The sequence below is a fragment of the Anomaloglossus baeobatrachus genome, chromosome 1 (genome assembly GCF_048569485.1).
Source record: "Anomaloglossus baeobatrachus isolate aAnoBae1 chromosome 1, aAnoBae1.hap1, whole genome shotgun sequence".
NCBI lineage: Eukaryota > Metazoa > Chordata > Amphibia > Anura > Aromobatidae > Anomaloglossus > Anomaloglossus baeobatrachus.
In genome coordinates this window covers 293,415,901-293,437,801 of record NC_134353.1, presented here as the reverse complement: position 1 = coordinate 293,437,801, position 21,901 = coordinate 293,415,901, and the positions used below count along the sequence as shown (strand labels likewise).

General features: G+C 44.8%; 1 protein-coding gene across 1 annotated transcript in view; it reads left to right on the top strand.

The window, feature by feature from the left end:
• Positions 1-9,807: 9,807 nt before the first annotated feature.
• LOC142291993 (venom factor-like) overlaps positions 9,808-21,901 on the top strand; it is a 353,454-nt gene continuing 341,360 nt past the window's right edge. Inside the window, exons 1-2 of the mRNA XM_075337006.1 lie at positions 9,808-9,890; positions 17,835-18,030. Coding sequence (XP_075193121.1) covers positions 9,808-9,890; positions 17,835-18,030 — 279 coding nt within the window. The remainder of the gene's footprint in view (positions 9,891-17,834; positions 18,031-21,901) is intronic.

Sequence of the window (21,901 nt, the reverse complement as noted above, 5' to 3'; positions counted from 1 at the left end):
GCCATATCCCCCTCGTTGCGCTAGTGCCCCCAATCTCTGAGCTTCGTGAGAAAAGTCCATATAGGCCCTGTCCTCCGCAGGTTAATTGCCGGGTTGCTTGAAGCTTCTCCCTGACTTAGGGTCAATGTACCCCGACGTGCCTTAGGTCCCAGGCCAGCTATTGAACTTCGGCTGCTGGATATCCTCCAAGACTAGCCAAGCACCCAGTTCCAATCTCCCGCGACCGGGTCTCTGACTCCTCCGGGTCCAGACCACCGTCTGCGACCTAGTCTGCTTCTTTCCCTGGGAGCTCCAACTCCCAGCTTCCTCCGAGCTCCTCACAGCTCGAGGGCTACCACTGAACTGGCTTGTCACCTCCCCCCTCCCTGCCTGACCCCTAGGTGGGCAGCCTATTCCAGCTTAGCAGCCCACTGGTGTGCCTGACAGGGTGTGGTGCGAGGTGTAACTAGGATTTGTGGATGCTAGTAGAGGCAGTACCGCAAGGTGGGGACCCAGAACCATGGAGGGTTGAGCCCTGCACGGAAAGAGAAAGATTGTGAAGAACCTTGTGATGACCTGACTAGTAGAGATGAGTGAATCGGTCGTGGTTCGGCTCGAGCTTGGTTCACCAAACAGAGGTCTCGTTCAAGTTCGGTTCTGCGAACCGTTCGGCGAACCACTCGAACCCATAGGAAACAATGGGAGGCAATCACAAACACATAAAAACACATTTTAAATGTACACATACAGTTAATAAACATTGTCATAACATTTACCGGTCCCCGGGATGCGTCCTGCACTCTGTCTCCTGCCGCTATTCCTCCCGATAATCGCTGCGTCCTCCCAGTAACCAGCAGCACTGACAGGACCTACGTGACATCGTCAAAATAGCATGTGACCAGTCACGTGTCTGTTATCTCATTGGCTACAGACTGGTTACATGGCTAGATGTCATGTCCTGTCCTAGGTCCTGTCAGTGCATCTCTCAGTACACGGTGATCGTTTGTGTATCGCTGTGTACCGGCGACATGCTCTGGCACACGGTCGTCTCCCCGTTCTGCTTCCTCGTTCCGTTAGTGACCGGCTGACACAGCCGGTCCATAACGGAGATCATTGTTGCCATAGCAACGTGCCTGTCAGTGGTGACATCACCGCTATTCAGCATGGAGCCTCTGATCAATCAGGCTGCACGGGAAGCAGCGTCCTTTCTCACATGCACCGCTGCTGATGTAGCAGAGCTGAATGTGTTGAAGGAGAAAGAAGACAGAAGACCATGGATCGTGGAGGGGTGAGAGGGAGTAATACACATGGAGTCTCTAATGTGTCTGTGTATTTATTTCTATTAAAGTATTTTAACTGTGTGTTGTGTCTTTTTTTTAACCCTTTATTGGAGATTCTTAATGGCCGGGTCAAACTTGCCTGACATTAAGAATCTCTGGCTTAATACTAGCTAGTAATACAAAGCCAGTATTAACTCATGATGATTATCCAGCAAGCCACCCGGCTCCAGGGCTGTTGGAAGAGTTGGATACAGCGCCAGATGATGGTGCTTCTATGAAAGCACCATTTTCTGGGGCGGCTGCAGATTGCAATTCGCAGCAGAGGCGCCCAGAAACCTCAGGCTAACCTGTGCTGCGGATTCCAATCCCCAGCTGCCTAGTTGTACCCGGCTGGACACAAAAATATGGCGAAGCCCACATCATTTGTTATTTTAATTATTTCATGAAATTCATGAAATAATTAAAAAAAGGGCTTCCTTATATTTTAAGTTCCCAGCCGGGTACAAATAGGCAGCTGGGGGTTGGGGGCAGCCCGTAGCTGCCTGCTATACCTGGCTAGCATACAAAAATATGGCGAAGCTCACGTCATTTTTTTTTTTAGTTTTTTGGCAAAAACAAGTAAAAAAATGCTTCCCTGGATTTTCCATTGCCAGTGAAGGTAACGTCAAGCAGTGGGGGTTAGCAGCCAGTAGCTGCTTGGATTACCCATAGCTAGCAATACAAAAAATGCAGCGGGAGCCCATATATATATTTTTTTTAATTATTTATTTAAATGACTAAAAATAAAAAGGGCTTTCCTGTATTTTGATTGCCTGACATGACAGTGCTGTAAAAATAAATCATTAAAAAAATGACGTAGCGCCCTTAGGTATTTTTGATTCTCAGCGCAGATAAAGCATACAGCTACGGGAGGCCACCCCCATCTGCCTGGCGTTACCTTGGCTGGCAATCAAAATACAGGGAAGCCCATTAATTTTTTTTATTTAAAAAAATAGTTTAAAAAAAATGACGTGGGGTCCCCTCATTTTTGATAGCCAGCTATGGTAAAGCAGACGGCTGTAGCCTGAAAACCACAGCTGGCAGCTTTACCGTGGTTGGTGATCCAATGTGGAGGTCACCCCAGGCTCTTTTTTATAATTATTTTATAAATAATAATAATTACAAACAAAAAGTAGGGTCCCCCACAGACTGGATCACCAGCCAAGGTAAAGCGGACAGCTGTGGTCTGGTATTCTCAGAGTGGGACGGTCCATAGTTATTGGCCCTTCACAGCCTAAAAATAGCAGGCCGCAGGTGCCCCAGAAGTGGTGCATCCACTAGATGCGCCAATTATGGCGCTTCACCCCAGCTCATCCCGTGCCCTGGTGCAGTGGCAAACGGGGTAATAAATGGGGTTGATACTAGCTGTAAGGTCACCTGACATCAAGCCCAGTAGTTTGTGATCTCATGGTGTCTGTCAGATACCCGACATCACAAGCTGTCAGTACTAACAAAAAAATAGACAAAAATTTTTTATTTGGAAAAAACACTCCCCAAAACATTCCCTCTTTCACCAATTTATTGTAAGAAAAAAAATAAAGGGGTCCCACGACGACTCTGGACCGTCTAGAATATGGGGGGACATGCTCAGGGAACGTATCCCCCATTTTGTAGGAGTGCAGACCCTCCATGTGAGGAGTGTGAGTGCAATGAATCTGCACCCACTCTCCCCGGGTCCACAGCAGCAGAGTCCATGTCGTAACGGTTGCTACCAAAGCTGCAATGCCCTGCTCATGAGGTAAGGGCATGCCTAATCAGGAGAACTATTCTACATTTCCAAATATTGGTATTTGCTGATATTACTGCTATTCCACCTACTATATGTTGGGGATAGGATCTTGGAGATGGAATACCCCTTTAAGTCCAGTTATCCAGCTGAATGAATACTAAACAACAGAGCTCGCTATTTAGATGTGTTTTCTTGTGGCGTATAACGGACTCTCATGTTTGGTAGTCATTCAGGAGGGCAACAGAAATAGCACATACCTCCATTTGGAAATGTAGTATAGCTCTCCTGATCAACTATGTTCCTTACCTCATGAGCAGGGCATTGCAGTAATAATAACAATAATTTATTCATTTATATAGCACTATTAATGCCATAGCGCTTTACATACATTGGGAACACTGTCCCCATTGGGGCTCACAATCTAAATTCCCTATCTGTATGTCTTTGGAGTGTGGGAGAAAACCGGAGAACCCAGAGGAAACCCACGCAAACACGGGGAGAACATACAAACTCCTTGCATATGGTGTCCTTGGTGGGAATTGAACCCCGGACCTCAGCGCTGCAAGACTGCAGTGCTAACCACTGAGCCACCGTGCCGCCCATTTAGCTTACAGATGCATAACCACCACTCACTGTGTCTGAACACAGGAAGCTGAGCTGACAGCCGCTCTGTGCATGCGGCAGCGTCTATTGTGAAGGAGGGGGCCGCGGGAAATCAACAGGTACCGTGGGACACCGGGGAACACCAGTGGGGTTATAGGGGGTGACCTGGCAGGGCTTGGGGAGGAGTTTTCTGTCGCATGTGTCATGGCACATGCGACAGAAATCGGAGGAGTAGGGTGAATGCGGCCGGCGCGCTGTTGTGCGCGCGGCCATCTTGGATTTCCGGGAGGGGGTCAGGGGGGGCACTTTGGCGACACCGGGGTTGACCGGAGGGCACCGGGGAGGAGATGTATCATGTTTGTTTATGCCAGATGTGAGATAAATAATTTTTTACCGACGCTGTCATTTACTGTAACGTGATCATCGGTATACGGTGTATACCGGTGATCACGTGAGCGGGGACCGGAAAAACCGGCCTAAATCATGATCTCCAGGGTCTCAGCTACCCCCTGAAACCCCGGAGATTTTCTGATGCTGGGGGGCGCTATTCACTTATTTCTGCCTGCTGTTTATAAACGGCAGACCAGAATAACGCTTCATTCACACGACCGATCCGTTTTTGCCGTCCGCAAAAAACGGTTCGTTTTTTTTACGGGTGCATCCGTGTGGCATCCATGTCTGTTCCATATACGGTCCGTATGTCATCCGTGTACCTTCCGTTTGTTTGCGTACTGCAAAAAAACTGAAGGAGGGAAAATACATAAATTTACCCAGGATCTGTGATGCCCTGGACCCCCATGGGTCACAGGTAACAACACACAACACCCCCACCCCAGTGAGGCACCAGCAGCCAACAAGTCCTGACCGCCTCCCTCAGGTCTAGCCAGGCACACCAGGTGGGTGGAGCCAGGCGGATAGGCACGCCCTCCGAGGAGTCTGCTGGCCTGAGGCAGGGAAAGGACAAGTGAGTCGAGTGGGGAGAGGAGTAGTGAGAGGAGTAACAGTGGGGAGCTGAGAGTCAGGGGCCTAGGACGGAGCCTAGTACCCCTTGGAACGGTCAGGCAGGCAGACAGTGGTGGCTGTCTGCAGGAGTCCGGTCAGGGACTGAACTGCGGAACCGTAGGGATCGAGAAGAGGGTGGTGACCCTTCGGACCCGAACCGGGGAGCTAACAAGTCAACCGGAGCACCAGGCAGGGTACTCAGACCCCGTTCTAGCCCAGAAGCAACCGGGCTCAGACAAATCTACTGATTGCGGCCTGGACCTCAGGGGTTCATTCCCACCCAAAGTCCCGATAGATGGCAACAGCCCACTGATTCCGGATAAGAGCCACCGCCAAGGGCCAGAGATCCAAAGGGCCAGCCCCTACGGGCAAAAGGGTTCCTCCGGTACCCAAAAGCCGAGGAGCGGACTACTGTTGCTGAAGCATAGTAGTCACTATAGCAAATTTAAAGGTGCAGGAGGAAGGCGACATCACCAACCTCACTGGGGACACACACAGCCGGCTGCGGGCACCGATCTACACCGAACTTGGTTTACCATTGACTCTGTGTCGTTTAATCGTGAGTACACCAGTGCCATCAGGCACCGCGCCGCAAGCGAGCCCCTGCGTCCTGCAACCCCCCGCTCCTGCCACCTGGCCCCGGGACCAACAAACCCCCTACCCACCTAGCTGCGACCCAACACCAATCCTGGACGAGCCCCCGCACCCTCACCGCAGCGGTGGTGCCCATCACCTCACCACGACCCGTGGGTGGCATCACGAACTGTTACCGGTCACCGTGGCTCCGGCCGTGAAACCGGTCCACCCCAAACCAAACAACCAAATCCCCCCCTTTTCCAGAGCGACGTGGCCCCCGGTCCGGAGGCGCTCGAGCCACCGACAACCCGAGCCCGGATCCGAGCGGCTCGGCGGAGAGCAACCGAGGCCCCAGGGCGGTACAGATCCATAGCTTCAACATACATGAGGCAGTCACATGTTCACTCCAGTGCCATTTTCTACTGCTTTTCACAGCATAGAGCGCTCTGGTGATTTTCTTTTGCTTGTACACTTCATATCAGTCTTTTTTGTCATTATAATGGCAGAAAGACATATAATGTCCCACTCTCCTGCATTTTGTAATTTTGCACCCTTTGGTGCCTTTCATGTGGCACTAAGGGGTGCTTAGCCTTGTATTTAGCCAAAAAAAGAAAAAAAAATGACGTGGGGTTCCCCCTATTTTTGTAGCCAGCTAGGGTAAAGCAGATGGCTGCAGCCTGCAGACCACAGCTGGCAGCTTCACCTTGGCTGGTAATCCAAAACTGAGGGCACCCCACGCTGTTATTTTAAATTAAATAAATAATTTAAAAAAAAAAAAAACAACACGTGGGGGTCCCCCCAAAATTGGATCACCAGCCAAGGTAAAGCAGACAGCTGGGGTCTGATATTCTCAGACTAGGGAGGTCCATTGTTATTGGACTCTCCCCAGCCTAAAAATAGCAGGCCGCAGCCGCCCCAGAAGTGGCGCATCCATTAGATGCGCCAATCCTGATGCTTCGCCGCAGCTCATCCCGTGCCCTGGTGCGGTGGCAAACGGGGTAATATATGGGGTTAATACCAGATGTGTAATGTCACCTGTCATCAAGGCCTGGGGTTGTGAGGTCAGGCGTCTATCAGATACCCGACATCACCAACCCAGTCAGTAATTAAAAAAAAATAGACGACAAACACATTTTTATTTGAAAAAACACTGCCCAAAACACTCCCTCTTTCACCAATTTATTAGAAAGAAAAAAAAATCCTGGTCTGCTGTAATCCAAGGGGTTCCCATGACGATCCACACTGTCCCATTCAATGAAGAACAGAATGTTCCACATTGGCTGGGAGAGCAATGCAGTGACCTGAGCTAACATCAATAGGTCAGCCCAGGTCACTGCAGGGCATGACAAGTGCTGCTGTCAGGAGCGAGGTACATTGCCTGCGGTGAAGATTTCCTGCACTACTGATAGCAGACCTGTCACTGACTTCAATGACCTTCACAGCCAAGTATCGCGGGAGCCTGTGACGTCACCGCTAGTCACAGTCTCTGGTCGGCAGCGAGAGGAGATGTGACAAGTGGCGGCCATGGAGGACAGTGACAGCGCTGAGGTCGGGAGGGCGGGACTTCATCACCGCAGGTAAGCTGAGCGGGGCCATGTGTGCGAAGTGCAAGGTGGGCGGAGCCGAACGGAGCCATGTGTGCAAAGTGCCAGGTGGGCGGAGCCAAGTGGGGTAATGTGTGCAGAGTGCCAGGTCGGCGGAGCCAAGCGGGGTAATGTGTGCAGAGTCCCAGGTGGGCGGAGCCGAACGGGGCCATGTGTGCAGAGTGCCAGGTGGGCGGAGCCAAGCAGGGTAATGTGTGCAGAGTCCCAGGTGGGTGGAGCCAAGCGGAGTAATGTGTGCAGAGTCCCAGGTGGGTGGAGCCAAGCGGGGTAATGTGTGCAGAGTGCCAGGTGGGCGGTGCCAAGCGGGGCCATGTGTGCGAAGTGCCAGGTGGGCGGAGCCAAGCGGGGTAATGTGTGCACAGTCCCAGGTGGGCGAAGCCGAATGGGGCCATGTGTGCGGAGTGCCAGGTGGGCGGAGCCAAGCGAAATAATGTGTGCAGAGTCCCAGGTGGGTGGAGTCAAGCGGGATAATGTGTCCAGAGTGCCAGGTGGGCGGAGCCAAGCGGGCCCATGTGTGCGGAGTGCCAGGTGGTGCAGAGCCAAGTGGGGTAATGTGTGCGGAGTGCAGGTGGGTGGAGCCAAGTGGAGTAATGTGTGCAGAGTCCCAGGAGAATGGAGCCAAGCGGGGTAATGTGTGCAGAGTGCCAGGTGGGCGGAGCCAAGCGGGGTAATGTGTGCAGAGTCCCAGGTGGGTGGAGCCAAGCAGGGTAATGTGTGCAGAGTCCCAGGTGGGTGGAGCCAAGTGGAGTAATGTGTGCGGAGTGCCAGGTGGGCGGAGCCAAGCGGGGTAATGTGTGCGGAGTGCAGGTGGGTGGAGCCAAGCGGGGTAATGTGTGCAGAGTCCCAGGTGGGTGGAGCCAAGCGGGGTAATGTGTGCAGAGTGCCAGGTGGGCGAAGCCAAGCGGGGTAATGTGTCCAGAGTCCCAAGTGGGTGTAGCCAAGCAGGGTAATGTGTGCAGAGTGCCAGGTGGGCGGAGCCAAGCAGGGCTATGTGTGCGGAGTGCCAGGTGGGCGGAGCCAAGTGGGGTAATGTGTGCAGAGTGCCAGGTGGGCAGATCCAAGTGGGGTAATGTGTGCAGAGTCCCAGGTGGGTGGAGCCAAGCGGGGTAATGTGTGCGGAGTTCAAGTGGGTGGAGCCTAGCGGGGCCATGTGTGCGGGCGGCGGAGTGCGAAGTGGGTGGAGCCTAGCGTGGCCATGTGCGCTGAGGACATCAGTGCCGGGGACTGCATGGCTGGGGACAGGTGAGTGTGTGTGTGTACATGCCGAGTGCAGGAGGGGGCGGAGCCCAGCGGGGAAGTGTCGGCTCCCTGCACACGTAACTAGGATAAATATCGGGTTACTAAACAAAGTGCTTTGCTTGGATACCCGATATTTATCTTGGTCACCAGCTTACCGCAGGCTGCCAGCGATGGCTCCCTGAACACTGTAGCTGTAAAAAGCCCTGCTTTTGCTGATAGAACCGTTCTCGAACGTAACTCGAACTGCCGAACTTTTACCAAAAAGCTTGAGTTCGAGTTCTAACTAGAACACCCCCCAAAATCACTCGAACCGCGAACTGGAGAACCGCGAACCACGAACCGCGCTTAACTCTATTGACTAGTCCAGGGCGTCACACTGGCATCTCAGGGACTCTGCCAATATGGCATGCCATGTGACATCTAACCCGCAAACCATACCAGCAAAATCTGCACTATATTATGGTGCTCCTTTCCTTCTGAGCTTTCAACTGTGTCTGAAAAATAGTTCCCGATTGCATGCAGGGTATTGGCGCACTCAGGAGAAATTGCATAACAAACTGTTTTGTCCATTTTTTCCTAGTAGCCATTTTAAAAATGTAAAACTTGGCACTAAAAACATTTTAGTGGTAAAAATATAATTATTCTTTTTCACCACCAAATGGTATAAAATTCTGTGATGCACTTGTGCTGTCAATATGTTCACTGTACTCTTAGATAATTTACTTGAGTAGCGTAGTTTACTAAATGGGGTCACTTTAAGGGGTTTCTGATGGTTTTCTACTACATATTGGATATTGGTGTAAACAGGAGAAATTACACAACAAATTGTCTCCTGTTACCCTTAAAGGGAACCAATCACCAGGATTTTCCTATATAAACTAAAGCCAGTTCTATACTGGTACCATCATGCTGATTCTATACATACCTTTAGTTGTCAGCTAGGATGTATAGGTTTTGAAACTCAAGTAAAGTTTGTAAAATGAAGTAATTGGTGCACTTTAAGAAAATACAAAATTTTTGTTAGAAAAAAATAACATTGCATTAATTCTTGTGAAGCACCTAAAGGATTATTAAACTTCTTGGATGTGGTTTACCCCGCGACGATACTCACACAACCCAAACCAATGACAGGGGGAAAGTGCAGCACACAGCATACGCTGTGAGCTCCACAAAGATGGCGCCGATCTCCTCCCTCTGCTCTAATCTGGACAGCCCAGGGGGCACGTTCAGTTCACAGCAGAAGCTGTCTCTGTGTTAAGTATAGGGGTCGGAGCCTGACAACGGTCTTCTATGCCCAGGGCGCTGCCGTATTTGAGGTGAGTAATTGTCGTTACTCACAGCAAATCCAAGATGGCAGCCCCCAGTTCTTCAGTAAAACTAGAATTAAATAAAAACTAAATAAACAGTGAATTTAATTTTTAATTAAAAATACTTGATTTCACAATCACTATCATTAATACAAAAATAAAAAAAACACGGCACCTTACCTTTAAAGAATTAATTGATCTATCTAATTGATGTTTTAATGCCTTTTGATGTTTTTTTCTTCCTATAAAACGTAATATTTTCAGGAAGCAGACGCTGGTTAACCATTGATATTTAGAGAGAAATCACGTGACTTCCAGTTTTATTTAGTAGCAATGTAAACAACCTTTTGACTTTTGCTCTCCCCTTACAGTTTGCAGTATTTGGTTGGTTCATATAAAAGCAAATATTCTAAATCGGCAGAAACTGATCAAGGTTTGTTCGTGTAATCATGGGTCAGTATTTACCGGTCTCAAAGTTGGGGATTCTACTGATGGTCCAGTTATGTGTTGAACTTTCTTCATCCAAACAGTTGTGAGTACTATGTAGTATTACTTATCATATTAAAGCATTATTTATTTGAAATAAATGCCCTTAAATATGTAATACTTGATAGCTTACATTATTACACAGGATATTAATATATTAAGAAGATATGCTAGTATGCAGTGACAATATTGTCTTTTACCGTGATTACACACCGCCTGAATAGAAGCTGAACAAATGAAGAAAATGAGAAATGTTTTTAAAAAATCCTGTTGCAATGATCTTTAATTCTTCTCACTTTAAATACATTTCTACAATAAAAATAGCAATCCTGCATGTAGCCTCTAATGTGAATTTATCAATAGAAAATTGGCATGTGGCATTTTGAGATATACCAGTTATTCAGAAATACCCATCACACACTGCATGCTTTTGGATAATAGCAGGATACTATGAGTATCTACTTACAATTGCCTAGCTTATACTCACAACAGTCAGTACAGGTCCCTAAAACCTGCTGCACTGATTTACAATGCCTTGAAAAAGTATTCACACCCCATGAACTTTTCCACATTTTTTTCATGTTCCACCCACAAACTTCATTGTATGTAATTGGGATTTTATGTGATATACCAACACTAAGTAGCAAGTATTTGTGGAAATGTTGCTATTTTCAAAATATTTAAAAAATATAAATCTGAAAATTATGACGCGCATCTGTATTCAGGCCCCGAGTCAATACTTTGTAGGACAACCTTTCGCTGCAATTACTGCTTCAAGTCTTTTGGGGGTATGTCTCTACCAGCTTTGTTCTTCTACAAGTTAAAATTTAGCCCATTCTTCTTAGCAGAATAGCTGAGGCAAATTGAAATTGGATGATGAGCATCTGTGATCAGCAATTTTCAAGTGTTGTCACAGTGTGGATTCACTACATCACTGTGAAACTGAGTTTGGTGGTTTCACTGCAATACTGTAGAACTGAGCTTTGTGGTTTCACTGCAATACTGTAGAACTGAGCTTGGTGGTTTTACTGCAATGCTATAAAACTGAACTTGGTGGTTTCACTGCAATACTATAGAACTAAGCTTGGTGGTTTCACTACAATACTATAGAACTGAACTTGGTGGCTTCACTAATGAGCTTGGTGGCTTCACTACAGTACTATAGAACTGAGCTTGGAATTGAGCTTGGTGGTTTCACTACTGAGCTTGGTGGCTTCACTACTGAGCTTGGTGGCTTCACTACAGTACTATAGAACTGAGCTTGATGGTTTCACTACAATGCTACAGAAATGAGATTGGTGGTTTCACTACAATATTGTAGAACAGAGCTTGGTGGTTTCATTACAATATTGCAAAATTGAGTTTGGTGGTTTCACTACAATACAATAAAACGGAGCTTGGTGGTTTCACTAGTGAGCTTGGTGGCTTCACTACAGTACTGTGAAACCGAGCTTGGAGGTTTCACTACAATGCTACAGAAATGAGATTGGTGGTTTCACTACAATATTGTAGAACAGAGCTTGGTGGTTTCACTACAATATTGCAGAATTGAGCTTGGTGGTTTCACTACTAAACTATAGAACTGAGCTTGGTGGTTTAACTACAATATTGCAAAATTGAGCTTGGTGGTTTGACTGCAATACTATAAAACTGAGCTTGGTGGTTTCACTAGTGAGCTTGGTGGCTTCACTACAGTACTGTGAAACTGAGCTTGGTGCTTTCACTACAATGCTACAGAAATGAGATTGGTGGTTTCACTACAATATTGTAGAACTGAGCTTGGTGGTGTCTCTACAATACTATGGCATTTGGCTTGGTGTTTACATCGGACAAAATAAAGTCACTTCAACACCTTAGGGTACCTTACACGCTGTGATATCGGTACCAATATCGCTAGAGAGCGTACCCGCCCCATCGGTTGTGCGTCACGGGTAAATCGCTGCCCGTGGTGCACAACATCGCTAACACCCGTCACATGGACTTACCTTCCCTGCGACTTCGCTCTGGCCGGCAAACCGACTCTTTTCTAAGGGGGCAGTTCGTGCGGCGTCACAGTGACGTCACACGGCAGCCGTCCAATAGCAGAGGAGAGGCGGAGATGAGCGGCTGGAACATGCCGCCCACCTTCTTCCTTCCTTATTGCCGGTGGACGCAGGTAAGGAGATGTTCGTCGCTCCTGCGGTGTCACACATAGCGATCTGTGATGCCGCAGGAACGAGGAACGAGATCGCTAGTGCCCAAACAACGATATTTGGTGTTTGAACGAGCTCTCCAACACCAACGATTTTTACCACTTTTGCGATCGTTGAAGGTCGCTCGTACGTGTCACACGTTGCGATGTCGCTAACGCCGCCGGATGTGCGTCACAAACACCGTGACCCCGACGATAAATCGTTAGTGATGTCGCAGCGTGTAAAGTACCCTTTAGAGTAGATTGTTGCCATCGAAAATTAACACAGCCCAACAACTTTGAGCACACGGCAGTTAAGGCAAAATTGCCACATAGTATTTCACACTTTGAACAGTTTATGATTTCTCTCACAGTATAGGCCCATAATGTTACTCAAGGATGCAGGAGTCAACATCATATGAAGTTGCAGTCTCCGTAGAATAATGTGAGCAATGGTGTTATTCTACTTTAAATCATCTCCTATAAAGCAGTCAATAACCATAAGCTTCTTCACTCTTCTTATCTCTCTTTTCCAGGAGTTTTTACTATTTCAGTAGCCTAAAGCATATTTTAAAGTTATCCATATTTTGGGGCAGTTGTTTATTTTTTACTTAAGTGCATGTATATGGGATAAAATAAAAATTGCAATTGGGTTTCATTATACATTTTGCATCTATTTCTTCCAACTTTTCCAACTTCTTACATGGTAGGCCTTCCATTCCTTGCAATAAGTTCGTTGCTCACCTTTGAACTGACTGTAACTTCCAAATATCCTGTTAAAAATGTGGAGCCCAAAACTGGATCCCATATTCTAGATGTGGCCTTTTATACACCATAAAATCTTGTTGGCTTTTGCTGCTGCTTGACATTGCGTGCTGCTGCTTAGCTTACTTGTAACCAGAATCCCCAAGTCTTTCTCCTGTTCTGTAGACCCAAGTTTATTCCCATTTATTGTGTATGTACAGTGCCTTGCGAAAGTATTCAACGCCTTTGAATTTTTCAACCTTTTCACACATTTCAGGCTTCAAACATAAAGATAAACATTTTAATGTTATGGTGAAGAATCAACAACACGTGGGACACAATTGTGAAGTTGAACGAAATTTATTGCTTATTTTAAACATTTTTAGAAAAAAAATAACTGAAAAGTGGGGTGTGCACTATTATTTATTCCCTTTACTTTCAGTGCAGCAAACTCACTCCAGAAGTTCATTGAGGATCTCTGAATGATCCAATGTTGTCCTAAATGACTGATGATGATAAATATAATCCACCTGTGTGTAATCAAGCCTACGTATAAATGCACCTGCTCTGTAATAGTCTCAGTGTTCTGTTTAAAGCCCAGATAGTATCATGAAGACCAAGGAACACAACAGGCAGGCCTGTGATACTGTGGAGAAGTTTAAAGCTGGATTTGGTTACAAAAAGATTTCCAAAACTATAAACATCCCAAGGAGCACTGTGCAAGCGATCATATTGAAATAGGAGTATCATATCACTGCAAATCTACTAACACTCGGCCGTCCATCCAAACTTTCATCTCAAACAAGGAGAAGACTGATCAGAGATGCAGCCAAGAGGCCCATGATCACTCTTGATGAACTGCAGAGATCTACAGCGGAGGTGGGAGAGTCTGTCCATAGAACAACAATCAGTCGTACACTGCACAAATCTGGCCTTTATTGAAGCCGTTTCTCAAAGCTATCCATAAAAAGTGTTGTTTAAAGTTTGCCACAAGCCACCTGGGAGACTCACCAAATATGTGGAAGGTGCTCTGGTCAGAAAAAAAACAAAATCAAACTTTTTGAGAACAATGCCAAACGATATGTTTGGTGTAAAAGCAACACAGCTCATCACCCTGAACACACCATCCCCACTGTCAAACATGGTGGTGGCAGCATCATGGTTTAGGACTGCTTTTCTTCAGCAGGGATAGGGAAGATGGTTAAAATTGATGGGAAGATGGATGGAGCCAAATACAAGACCATTCTTGAAGAAAACCTGTTGGAGTCTGCAAAAGACCTGAAACTGGGACGGAAATTTGTCTTCCAACAAGACAATGATCCCAAACATAAAGCAAAATCTAGAATGGAATAGTTCACAAATAAACGTATCTAGGTGTTGGCCAGAATGGCCAAGTCAAAGTCCAGACCTGAATCCAATCGAGAATCTGTGGAAAGAGCTGAAAACTGCTGTTCACAAAAGCTCTCCATCCAACCTCACTCAGCTCGAGCTATTTGCAAAGGAACAATAATCAAGAATTTCAGTTTCTCGATGTGCAAAACTGATAGAGACATACCCCAAGCGACTTGCAGCTCTAATTGCAGCAAAAGGTGGCGCTACAAAATATTAACTTAAAGGTGACAAATAATATTGCACGCCCCCTTTTCAGTTATTTATTTTTAAAAAAAAGTTTAAAATAAGCAATAAATTTCGCTCAACTTCACAATTGTGTCCCTGTTATTGTTGATTCTTCACCATAACATTAAAATTTTTATCTTTATGTTTGAAGCCTGAAATGTGGGAAAAGGTTGAAAAATTCAAGGGGGCCAAATACTTTCCCACTGTATCAGTGATATTATATTGGCATAAGAGCATTACTTTACATTAGGAACATTAAACCTCATTTGCCAAGCATTTGGCCATTCCGACATCTTATCCAGATTGTTTTGTAATATTGTACTATCGAGGTCAGTTTTTAATATCCTAAATAGTTTGGTGTCAATCCCATCTCCACTGTTTATGCCATCCAAAAGGTAATTAATAAAGATATTAAAAAGAATCTGTCCTAGCACAGATTGCTGTGGTACTCCTCCGATGACTATATATTTAGAAAATGTGCCATTTACGACGACTCTTGCTTTCCTATCTTAGCCAGTTCTTAACTTATGTGAATATAGTTTTCCCTAAATCCTGCTTTGGGAGCTTAAGTATAATGCTGTTATGTGGTACAGTATCAAATGCCTTTGCAAATTCAAGATAAATCACATCAGCCACATTACCAATATCCAGGTTTCCACTTACCTACTCATAGAAACTCAGCAGGTTGGTTAAAAACAACTTATCTTTCATGAATTCAAGCTGGTTGTAATTATATTATTCTCTGCAATATATTTTTGCAACTAATCTCTTATAATGCCATGAAAAATGTTTCACACAACTGATGTCAGACTTACTGGACAGTAGTTACCAAGATCAACCTACTTACCTTTCTTAAATATTGGTACCATGTCAGCAATCCTGTTACAAGAGTCTAAGAAAATGAGATACAACAGTCTGTCAATTACTGAACTCATTTTCCTCAATATTCGTGAATGAATGCCATCTGGCCTGGGGGATGTAGCAATTTTTAATTTGTTCAGCCGCAGCCATACTTCTTCCCATGTTAAATTAATTATATCAGATGGTGAACTTTGATTTTTGTCTTGCTAAATGATCCCTGGAACAGTGTGTTCAGTGTTGAATGCGGATGAAAAGTGCCTGTTTAATATCTCAGCCTTTTCTTTGTCCTCTGTAATTACCTTGTTATTATCATCTTCTAAGTGTGCAATGCCATCCGTTTTTTCCTTTTGGCATTAATATATTTATACATTTTGGGGGGATTTATTTTAATGTCGATGGTGATTTTTGTTTCAGTAACTAACTGTGCTAGCTTGATTTTTTTTTTTTTACAATTCTTATTGAGATTTTTTATACATCTGATATGCTATTTCTGATCTCTCGGCCTTCAAACTTTTGAAGGCTCTTTGTTTTAACTTATTACACTTTGTAATTTCTTTTTTATCCATCAAGGTTTCTTTTTATTCCTTTTTATTACTAGAGGGTATAAGTTTTCTACAGGATTCTAGTAATATATCCTTAAATATGCACCATTTATGTTAGGTAAGCTCAGTTACCATAACTAGAGATGGGACATGTCCAAGATTGGTTTGGCAGGGTCAGCTGAACTTAAATTAAGATCGGTTTGGGACCCAAACTTGACCTGAACCCAAATGGAAGTCCCTTATTCGGCAGTTCAGGTCTCTGCCCACATGCAGCCAGCCATGAACAGATCACTTTTGTGGGTTTTTCAAATTATTTTATTTTTTTTGGGGGGGGCACATATTACGCCCATCATGCTGCTGTTACACCCAATGCGAGCCATTCACACACTGCAAGCAGCTCTCACTGGGCTTAGTACCGGTGTAGGAGGAGAAAAAGGGGTTAAACCCGCGCAATCCGCCAAATAAGATGTAGAGATGTTGATAGTTTAATCACTCTTTTATTCCATAGGTCTACGCGTTTCAAGGTGCAGGGACCTCTTCCTCAGGACCAGAAAATCAACATTGCATGTGCAGAGAGATAACACACTTATATACATATGGGATATAACAAAGGACCGCCTACTGGCACTTTGAAAGAAAAAAAAAAAAATGTGTTTAAATGACACAGCATTTTCCAGCAACATAGCAAAACTTAGTCAGTTGTTCATATAGTGTTAAGATGCATCTATATGTATCAGTAATTGAGGAAAAGGAATGAAATTCAGAAAAGAAAAGGAGGAATGTAGAAAGAGAGTAATGAGCAATAAAGAAAAAAAAAAAAAAAAGGGGGAAAAAAGACAAAGAATCTGCAAGTATATATGTTCTTATAGGGGCTAGAACCCCAATTGCAGTGAATATATCAGTGAAATGGCAATAGCACATCAGTGGTTGATGCCACCCAAATTTGTATCAACATTTTTAAATAAATGGGTGAAGCATTAAAAGATGAAAAAATAATTTTAAAAGGACTATGTGTATCATATGTGCAAAGGGATATTGGGTAGACCAGGAAAAAATATATATATAAAAGATCAAATATATTTTTAAAAAAAATATGTAATCAAATTATATTTATTAAGATGAATAAAACATGAATTAAAAACAATAAGTGTATCTTATTAGGGAGGGGGGGAGTCAATTTCAACATGTAAAAATAGGTCTGATAACAAGCCAGAAGGACTTCACGGGTTATTAGGGTACAATAGCGTGAGAAAATTGTATGTGCGCATGCTCTAGGTCTCATCAGTAAAGCTGCATGGAGCAGCGGTATCAAGCAGTCACCAAAGTTCAAAGCGTGGGAAAAAAAGAAAAAAGAGAGGAAACACACATTAACTACAAGGGAAACACAGGTTCAAGAACCAAGTAGGAGATTTTTAAACACCTTATTCAGAGCAACACATGATACATTGATATAAAAACGTTATATCTGACACAATGTGTGAATCTAAATATATATTATCACGGAAGAGGTTCCAAATGATATATTAATATCAGAGGCACAATATGTAAATCTAAATATATAATTCCACAGGCAAAAACAATAGTATACAATAATATAAACAAAGGATGATTATATTGGGACAACCAAAATCAAATCTATAAATATTTTGGTTGTCCCAATATAATCATCCTTTGTTTATGCATTAAACTCTGCATTAAATAAATCTACACAGCATATAAATCATACAGGTAGGTTTGCCTGGCATCACAGCCTGGGTGATCCGGTTACCAATACAATTCAAGATTGCAGCTTTCTATTTGCTTGCATCCATTTGTCGTCCGTCCGTGACCTCCAACATCCAGTAACTAATTTTTTATTTGTGCGTTCAGTCATATAAATCAAGGCTGAATTATCATTTACATTGGTAGCTCAGTGTATTATACCATGTTTGTGTGTTTTATGTGAGAACCCGGTCTACATTTGCCTCTAGTATACAACCTTCCATTAGGTGATGACAGGGATCTTGTCTATTAATTTACCTATTAACTTGACTACCTCTCATCTTTTATTTTTCAGCTTTGTATTGCTGGCTCCCAATATCCTACATACTGGAAATGATGAGAAAATTATAATCCAGTGTCATGAATGTACATCTAATAATATGCAAGTGAAAATCCTGGTGAACAATTTTCCTAATGATGATAAAAGGCTTCATGAGACATTCACTAATATAACCTCGGCAAACAATTATCTGGCAACAGCAAACATCAAAGTATGACAAATATTTTATACAATTTTCCTCATTTTTTAATTGTTATTACTTTTTTTGTATCTTGATGTATAAAAAGATTTCTACTTCTAACTTTGAGAGAAAAGCATGAACACCATGGCTGCTCCACTGCGGACTGGCTGTGTAGTCATTTAGGGGTACTTTGCACGTTGCGACATCGCTACTGCAAAAAGTGCAAAAGTGACGCACATCTGGCGCCGGTAATGACGTTGCAACGTGTAAAGCCTAGATGTGCCGATAAACGATCGCAAAAGCGTCGTAAATCGGTGATCTGTGTAGCATCGGTCATTTTCATAATGTTGCATCAATAGGAGATACGATGTTGTTCCTCGTTCCTGCGGCAGCACACATCGCTGTGTATGAAGTCACAGGAGCGAGGAACATCTCCTTACCTGCCTCCACCGGCAATGCGGAAGGAAGGAGGTGGGCGGGATGTTTAAATGAGTTTTCTAAAAGGGAATAGGAAAAATGAAAACTCAGCACTAGTAAACCTGCTGCTATGTAGTCCTCTATATTCATGAGCTCTGTATAACCCCACCACCACAACCACTGATTGACAGCTTTCTGTGTACACTGTATATGGGCTGAAAGCGGCCAATCACTGGTGTGGGTAGGGTTATACAGAGCTTAACATTCAGAGAAATGTCGGATAAAAGTAGTGATAAAACAGTAGCAGTAATAGATAAAACAGTGATTGTCATCAAAATAACAGCAAGGAGCCCAGTAAGTGACACCACTGCAATTGGGGTCTCTGTCCCTACATTATGCTGCTGCTCTCAGATGGGGCAGCAAACACCTGATGACAGATTCCATTTAATAAGTAGGGGTGATGATGGATGCAGAGTACTTTAATGGGTCTGTTCAGTGTTTGGTAAATGAAAGGACTGGCTATGTAAGGTTGGAATATGTAAGCTCACGCCTGACACTCTGCCATTTTTTACTTATCCCATTGATGTATTCATAATTTTGGTGATTCCACTTTTTATACCTGTTTTTTTATCATCTGTCTTTAGTAGAGATGAGCGAACCGGTCCCGGTTCGGCTCGAGGCCGGTTCGCCGAACGGGGGTCCCGTTCGAGTTCGGTTCGTCGAACGTTCGACGAACCGAACTCGAACGTATAGGCTATAATGGGAGGCAATCACAAACACATAAAAATGCATTATAAATGTACACAAACAGTTAATAAACATTGCCATAACACTTACCGGTCCTCGCGATCCCTTCTGCACTCTGTCTCCTGCCGCTATTCCATCCGATGATCGCTGAATCCTCCCGGTGACCGGCACTGCCAGCAGAGATGCAGGACCTATCGTGACGTCAAAATAGCCATGTGACCAGTCACGTGGCTATTATCTCATTGGCTACAGACTGGTCACATGACTATGACACGTCATGTAGGACCTGCGAGTGCATCTCTCCGGTACACGGTGCACATATGTGTATCGCCGTGTACCGGCGACATGCTCTAGCACACGGTCGACTCCCCGTTCCGTTAGGGACCGGCTGACACAGCCGGTCATTAACGGAGATCACCGTTGCCATAGCAACGCAGTTAGCGGTGACGTCACCGCTAACCGCAGCTCCGGGAGCACCGTTGCTATGGTAACGCGTCTGTCAGCGTTACCGCTAGCAGCCAGCAGTGATCACTCACGGAGTGAAGGCTGCACGCTGCTTCCCGATTGTAGTGAGCATTGTAGTTAGGATGGAGGTTCCCCAGCCCCAAGTGATGCCCCTCACTACAATCCTCACTACTACTACACTAGAAAGAAAGCAGACAGAAGAGCAGGATCGTGGAGGGCTGACAGGGGTAATAAAGATGGAGTCTCTAATGTGTCTGTGTATTTATTTCTATTAAAGTATTTTTTCTCTGTGTGGTGTCTTTTTTTAACCCTTTATTGGAGATTCTTAATGGCCGGGTCAAACGTGCCTGACATTAAGAATCTCTGGCTTAATACTGGCTGGTAAAACAAAGCCAGTATTAACTCATGATTACCCAACAAGCCACCCGGCTCCAGGGCTGTTGGAAGAGTTGGATACAGCGCCAGATGATGGCGCTTCTATGCCATTTTCTGGGACGGCTGCGGACTGAAATCCGCAGCAGAGGCGCCCACAAACCTCGGGCTAACCTGTGCTGCGGATTCCAATCCCCAGCTGCCTAGTTGTACCCGGCTGGACACAAAAATAGGGCGAAGCCCACGTCATTTGTTTTTTAATTATTTCATGAAATAAGTGAAATAATTAAAAAAAACGGGCTTCCCTATATTTTTGGTTCCCAGCCGGGTACAAATAGGCAACTGGGGGTTGGAGGCAGCCCGTGGCTGCCAGCTGTACCTGGCTAGCATACAAAAATATGGCGAAGCCCACGTCATTTTTTTGGTGGGCAAAAAACTTCTGCATACAGTCCTGGATGGAGTATGCTGAGCCTTGTAGTTCTGCAGCTGCTGTCTGCTCTTCTCCATACAGACAGACAGCAGCTGCAGAACTACAAGGCTCAGCATACTCCATCCAGGACTGTATGCAGAAGTTTTTTGCCCCCTGAAAAAATTATGTGGCTTCGCCATATTTTTGTATGCTAGCCAGGTACAGCAGGCAGGTACGGCTGCCCCCAACCCCCAGTTGCCTATTTGTACCCGGCTGGGAACCAAAAATAAAGGGAAGCCCTTTTTTTATTATTTCATGAATTTCATGAAATAATTAGAAAACAAATGACGTAGGCTTTGCCCCATTTTTGTGTCCAGCCAGGTACAACTAGGCAGCTGGGATTGGAATCCGCACCACCGGTTGGCCTGAGCTTTCTGGGCCCCACTGCTGCGAATTGCAGTCTGCAGCCACCTCAGAAAATGGCATTTTCATAGAAGCGCCATCTTCTGGCGCTGTATCCAACTCTTCCAGCACCTGCCTGCTATACCTGGCTAGCATACAAAAATATGGCGAAGCTCACGTCCTTTTTTTGTAGCTTTTTGGCAAAAAAAAAAATAAATGCTTCCCTGGATTTTCCATTGCCAGTGAAGGTAACACCAAGCAGTGGGGGTTAGCAGCCAGTAGCTGCTTGGATTACCCTTAGCTAGCAATACAAAAAATGCAGTGGGAGCTAACATATATTTTTTTTAATTATTTATTTAAATAACTAAAAATAAAATGGGCTTCCCTGTATTTTGATTGCTGGACATCACAGTGCTGTAAAAATAAATCTTTAAAAAAATGACGTAGCGCTCCGCGGTATTTTTGATTCTCAGCGCAGATAAAGCAGACAGCTATGGGTTGCCACCCCCATCTGCCTGCCGTTACCTTGGTTGGCAATCAAAATACAGGGAAGCCCATTATTTTTTTCTATTTAAAAAATACTTAAAAAAAAAAAATTACGTTGGGTCCCCCCATTTTTGATAGCCAGCTAGGGTAAAGCAGACGGCTGTAGCCTGAAAACCACAGCTGGCAGCTTTACCGTGGTTGGGGATCCAATGTGGAGGTCCCCTCAGGCTCTTTTTTATAATTATTTTATAAATATTAATAATTACACAATAAAAGTAGGGGACCCCCCAAATTGGATCACCAGCCAAGGTAAAGCGGACAGCTGTGGTCTGGTATTCTCAGGGTGGGAAGGTCCATAGTTATTGGGCCTTCACAGCCTAAAAATAGCAGGCCGCAGGCACCCCAGACGTGGCGCATCCACTAGATGCGCCAATCCTGGCGCTTCACCCCAGCTCATCCCGTGCCCTGGTGCAGTGGCAAACGGGGTAATAAATCGGGTTGATACTAGCTGTAAAGTCACCTGAGATCAAGCCCAGCAGTTTGTGATGTCATGGCGTCTATTAGATACCCAACATCATAAACTGTCAGTACTAACAAAAACAA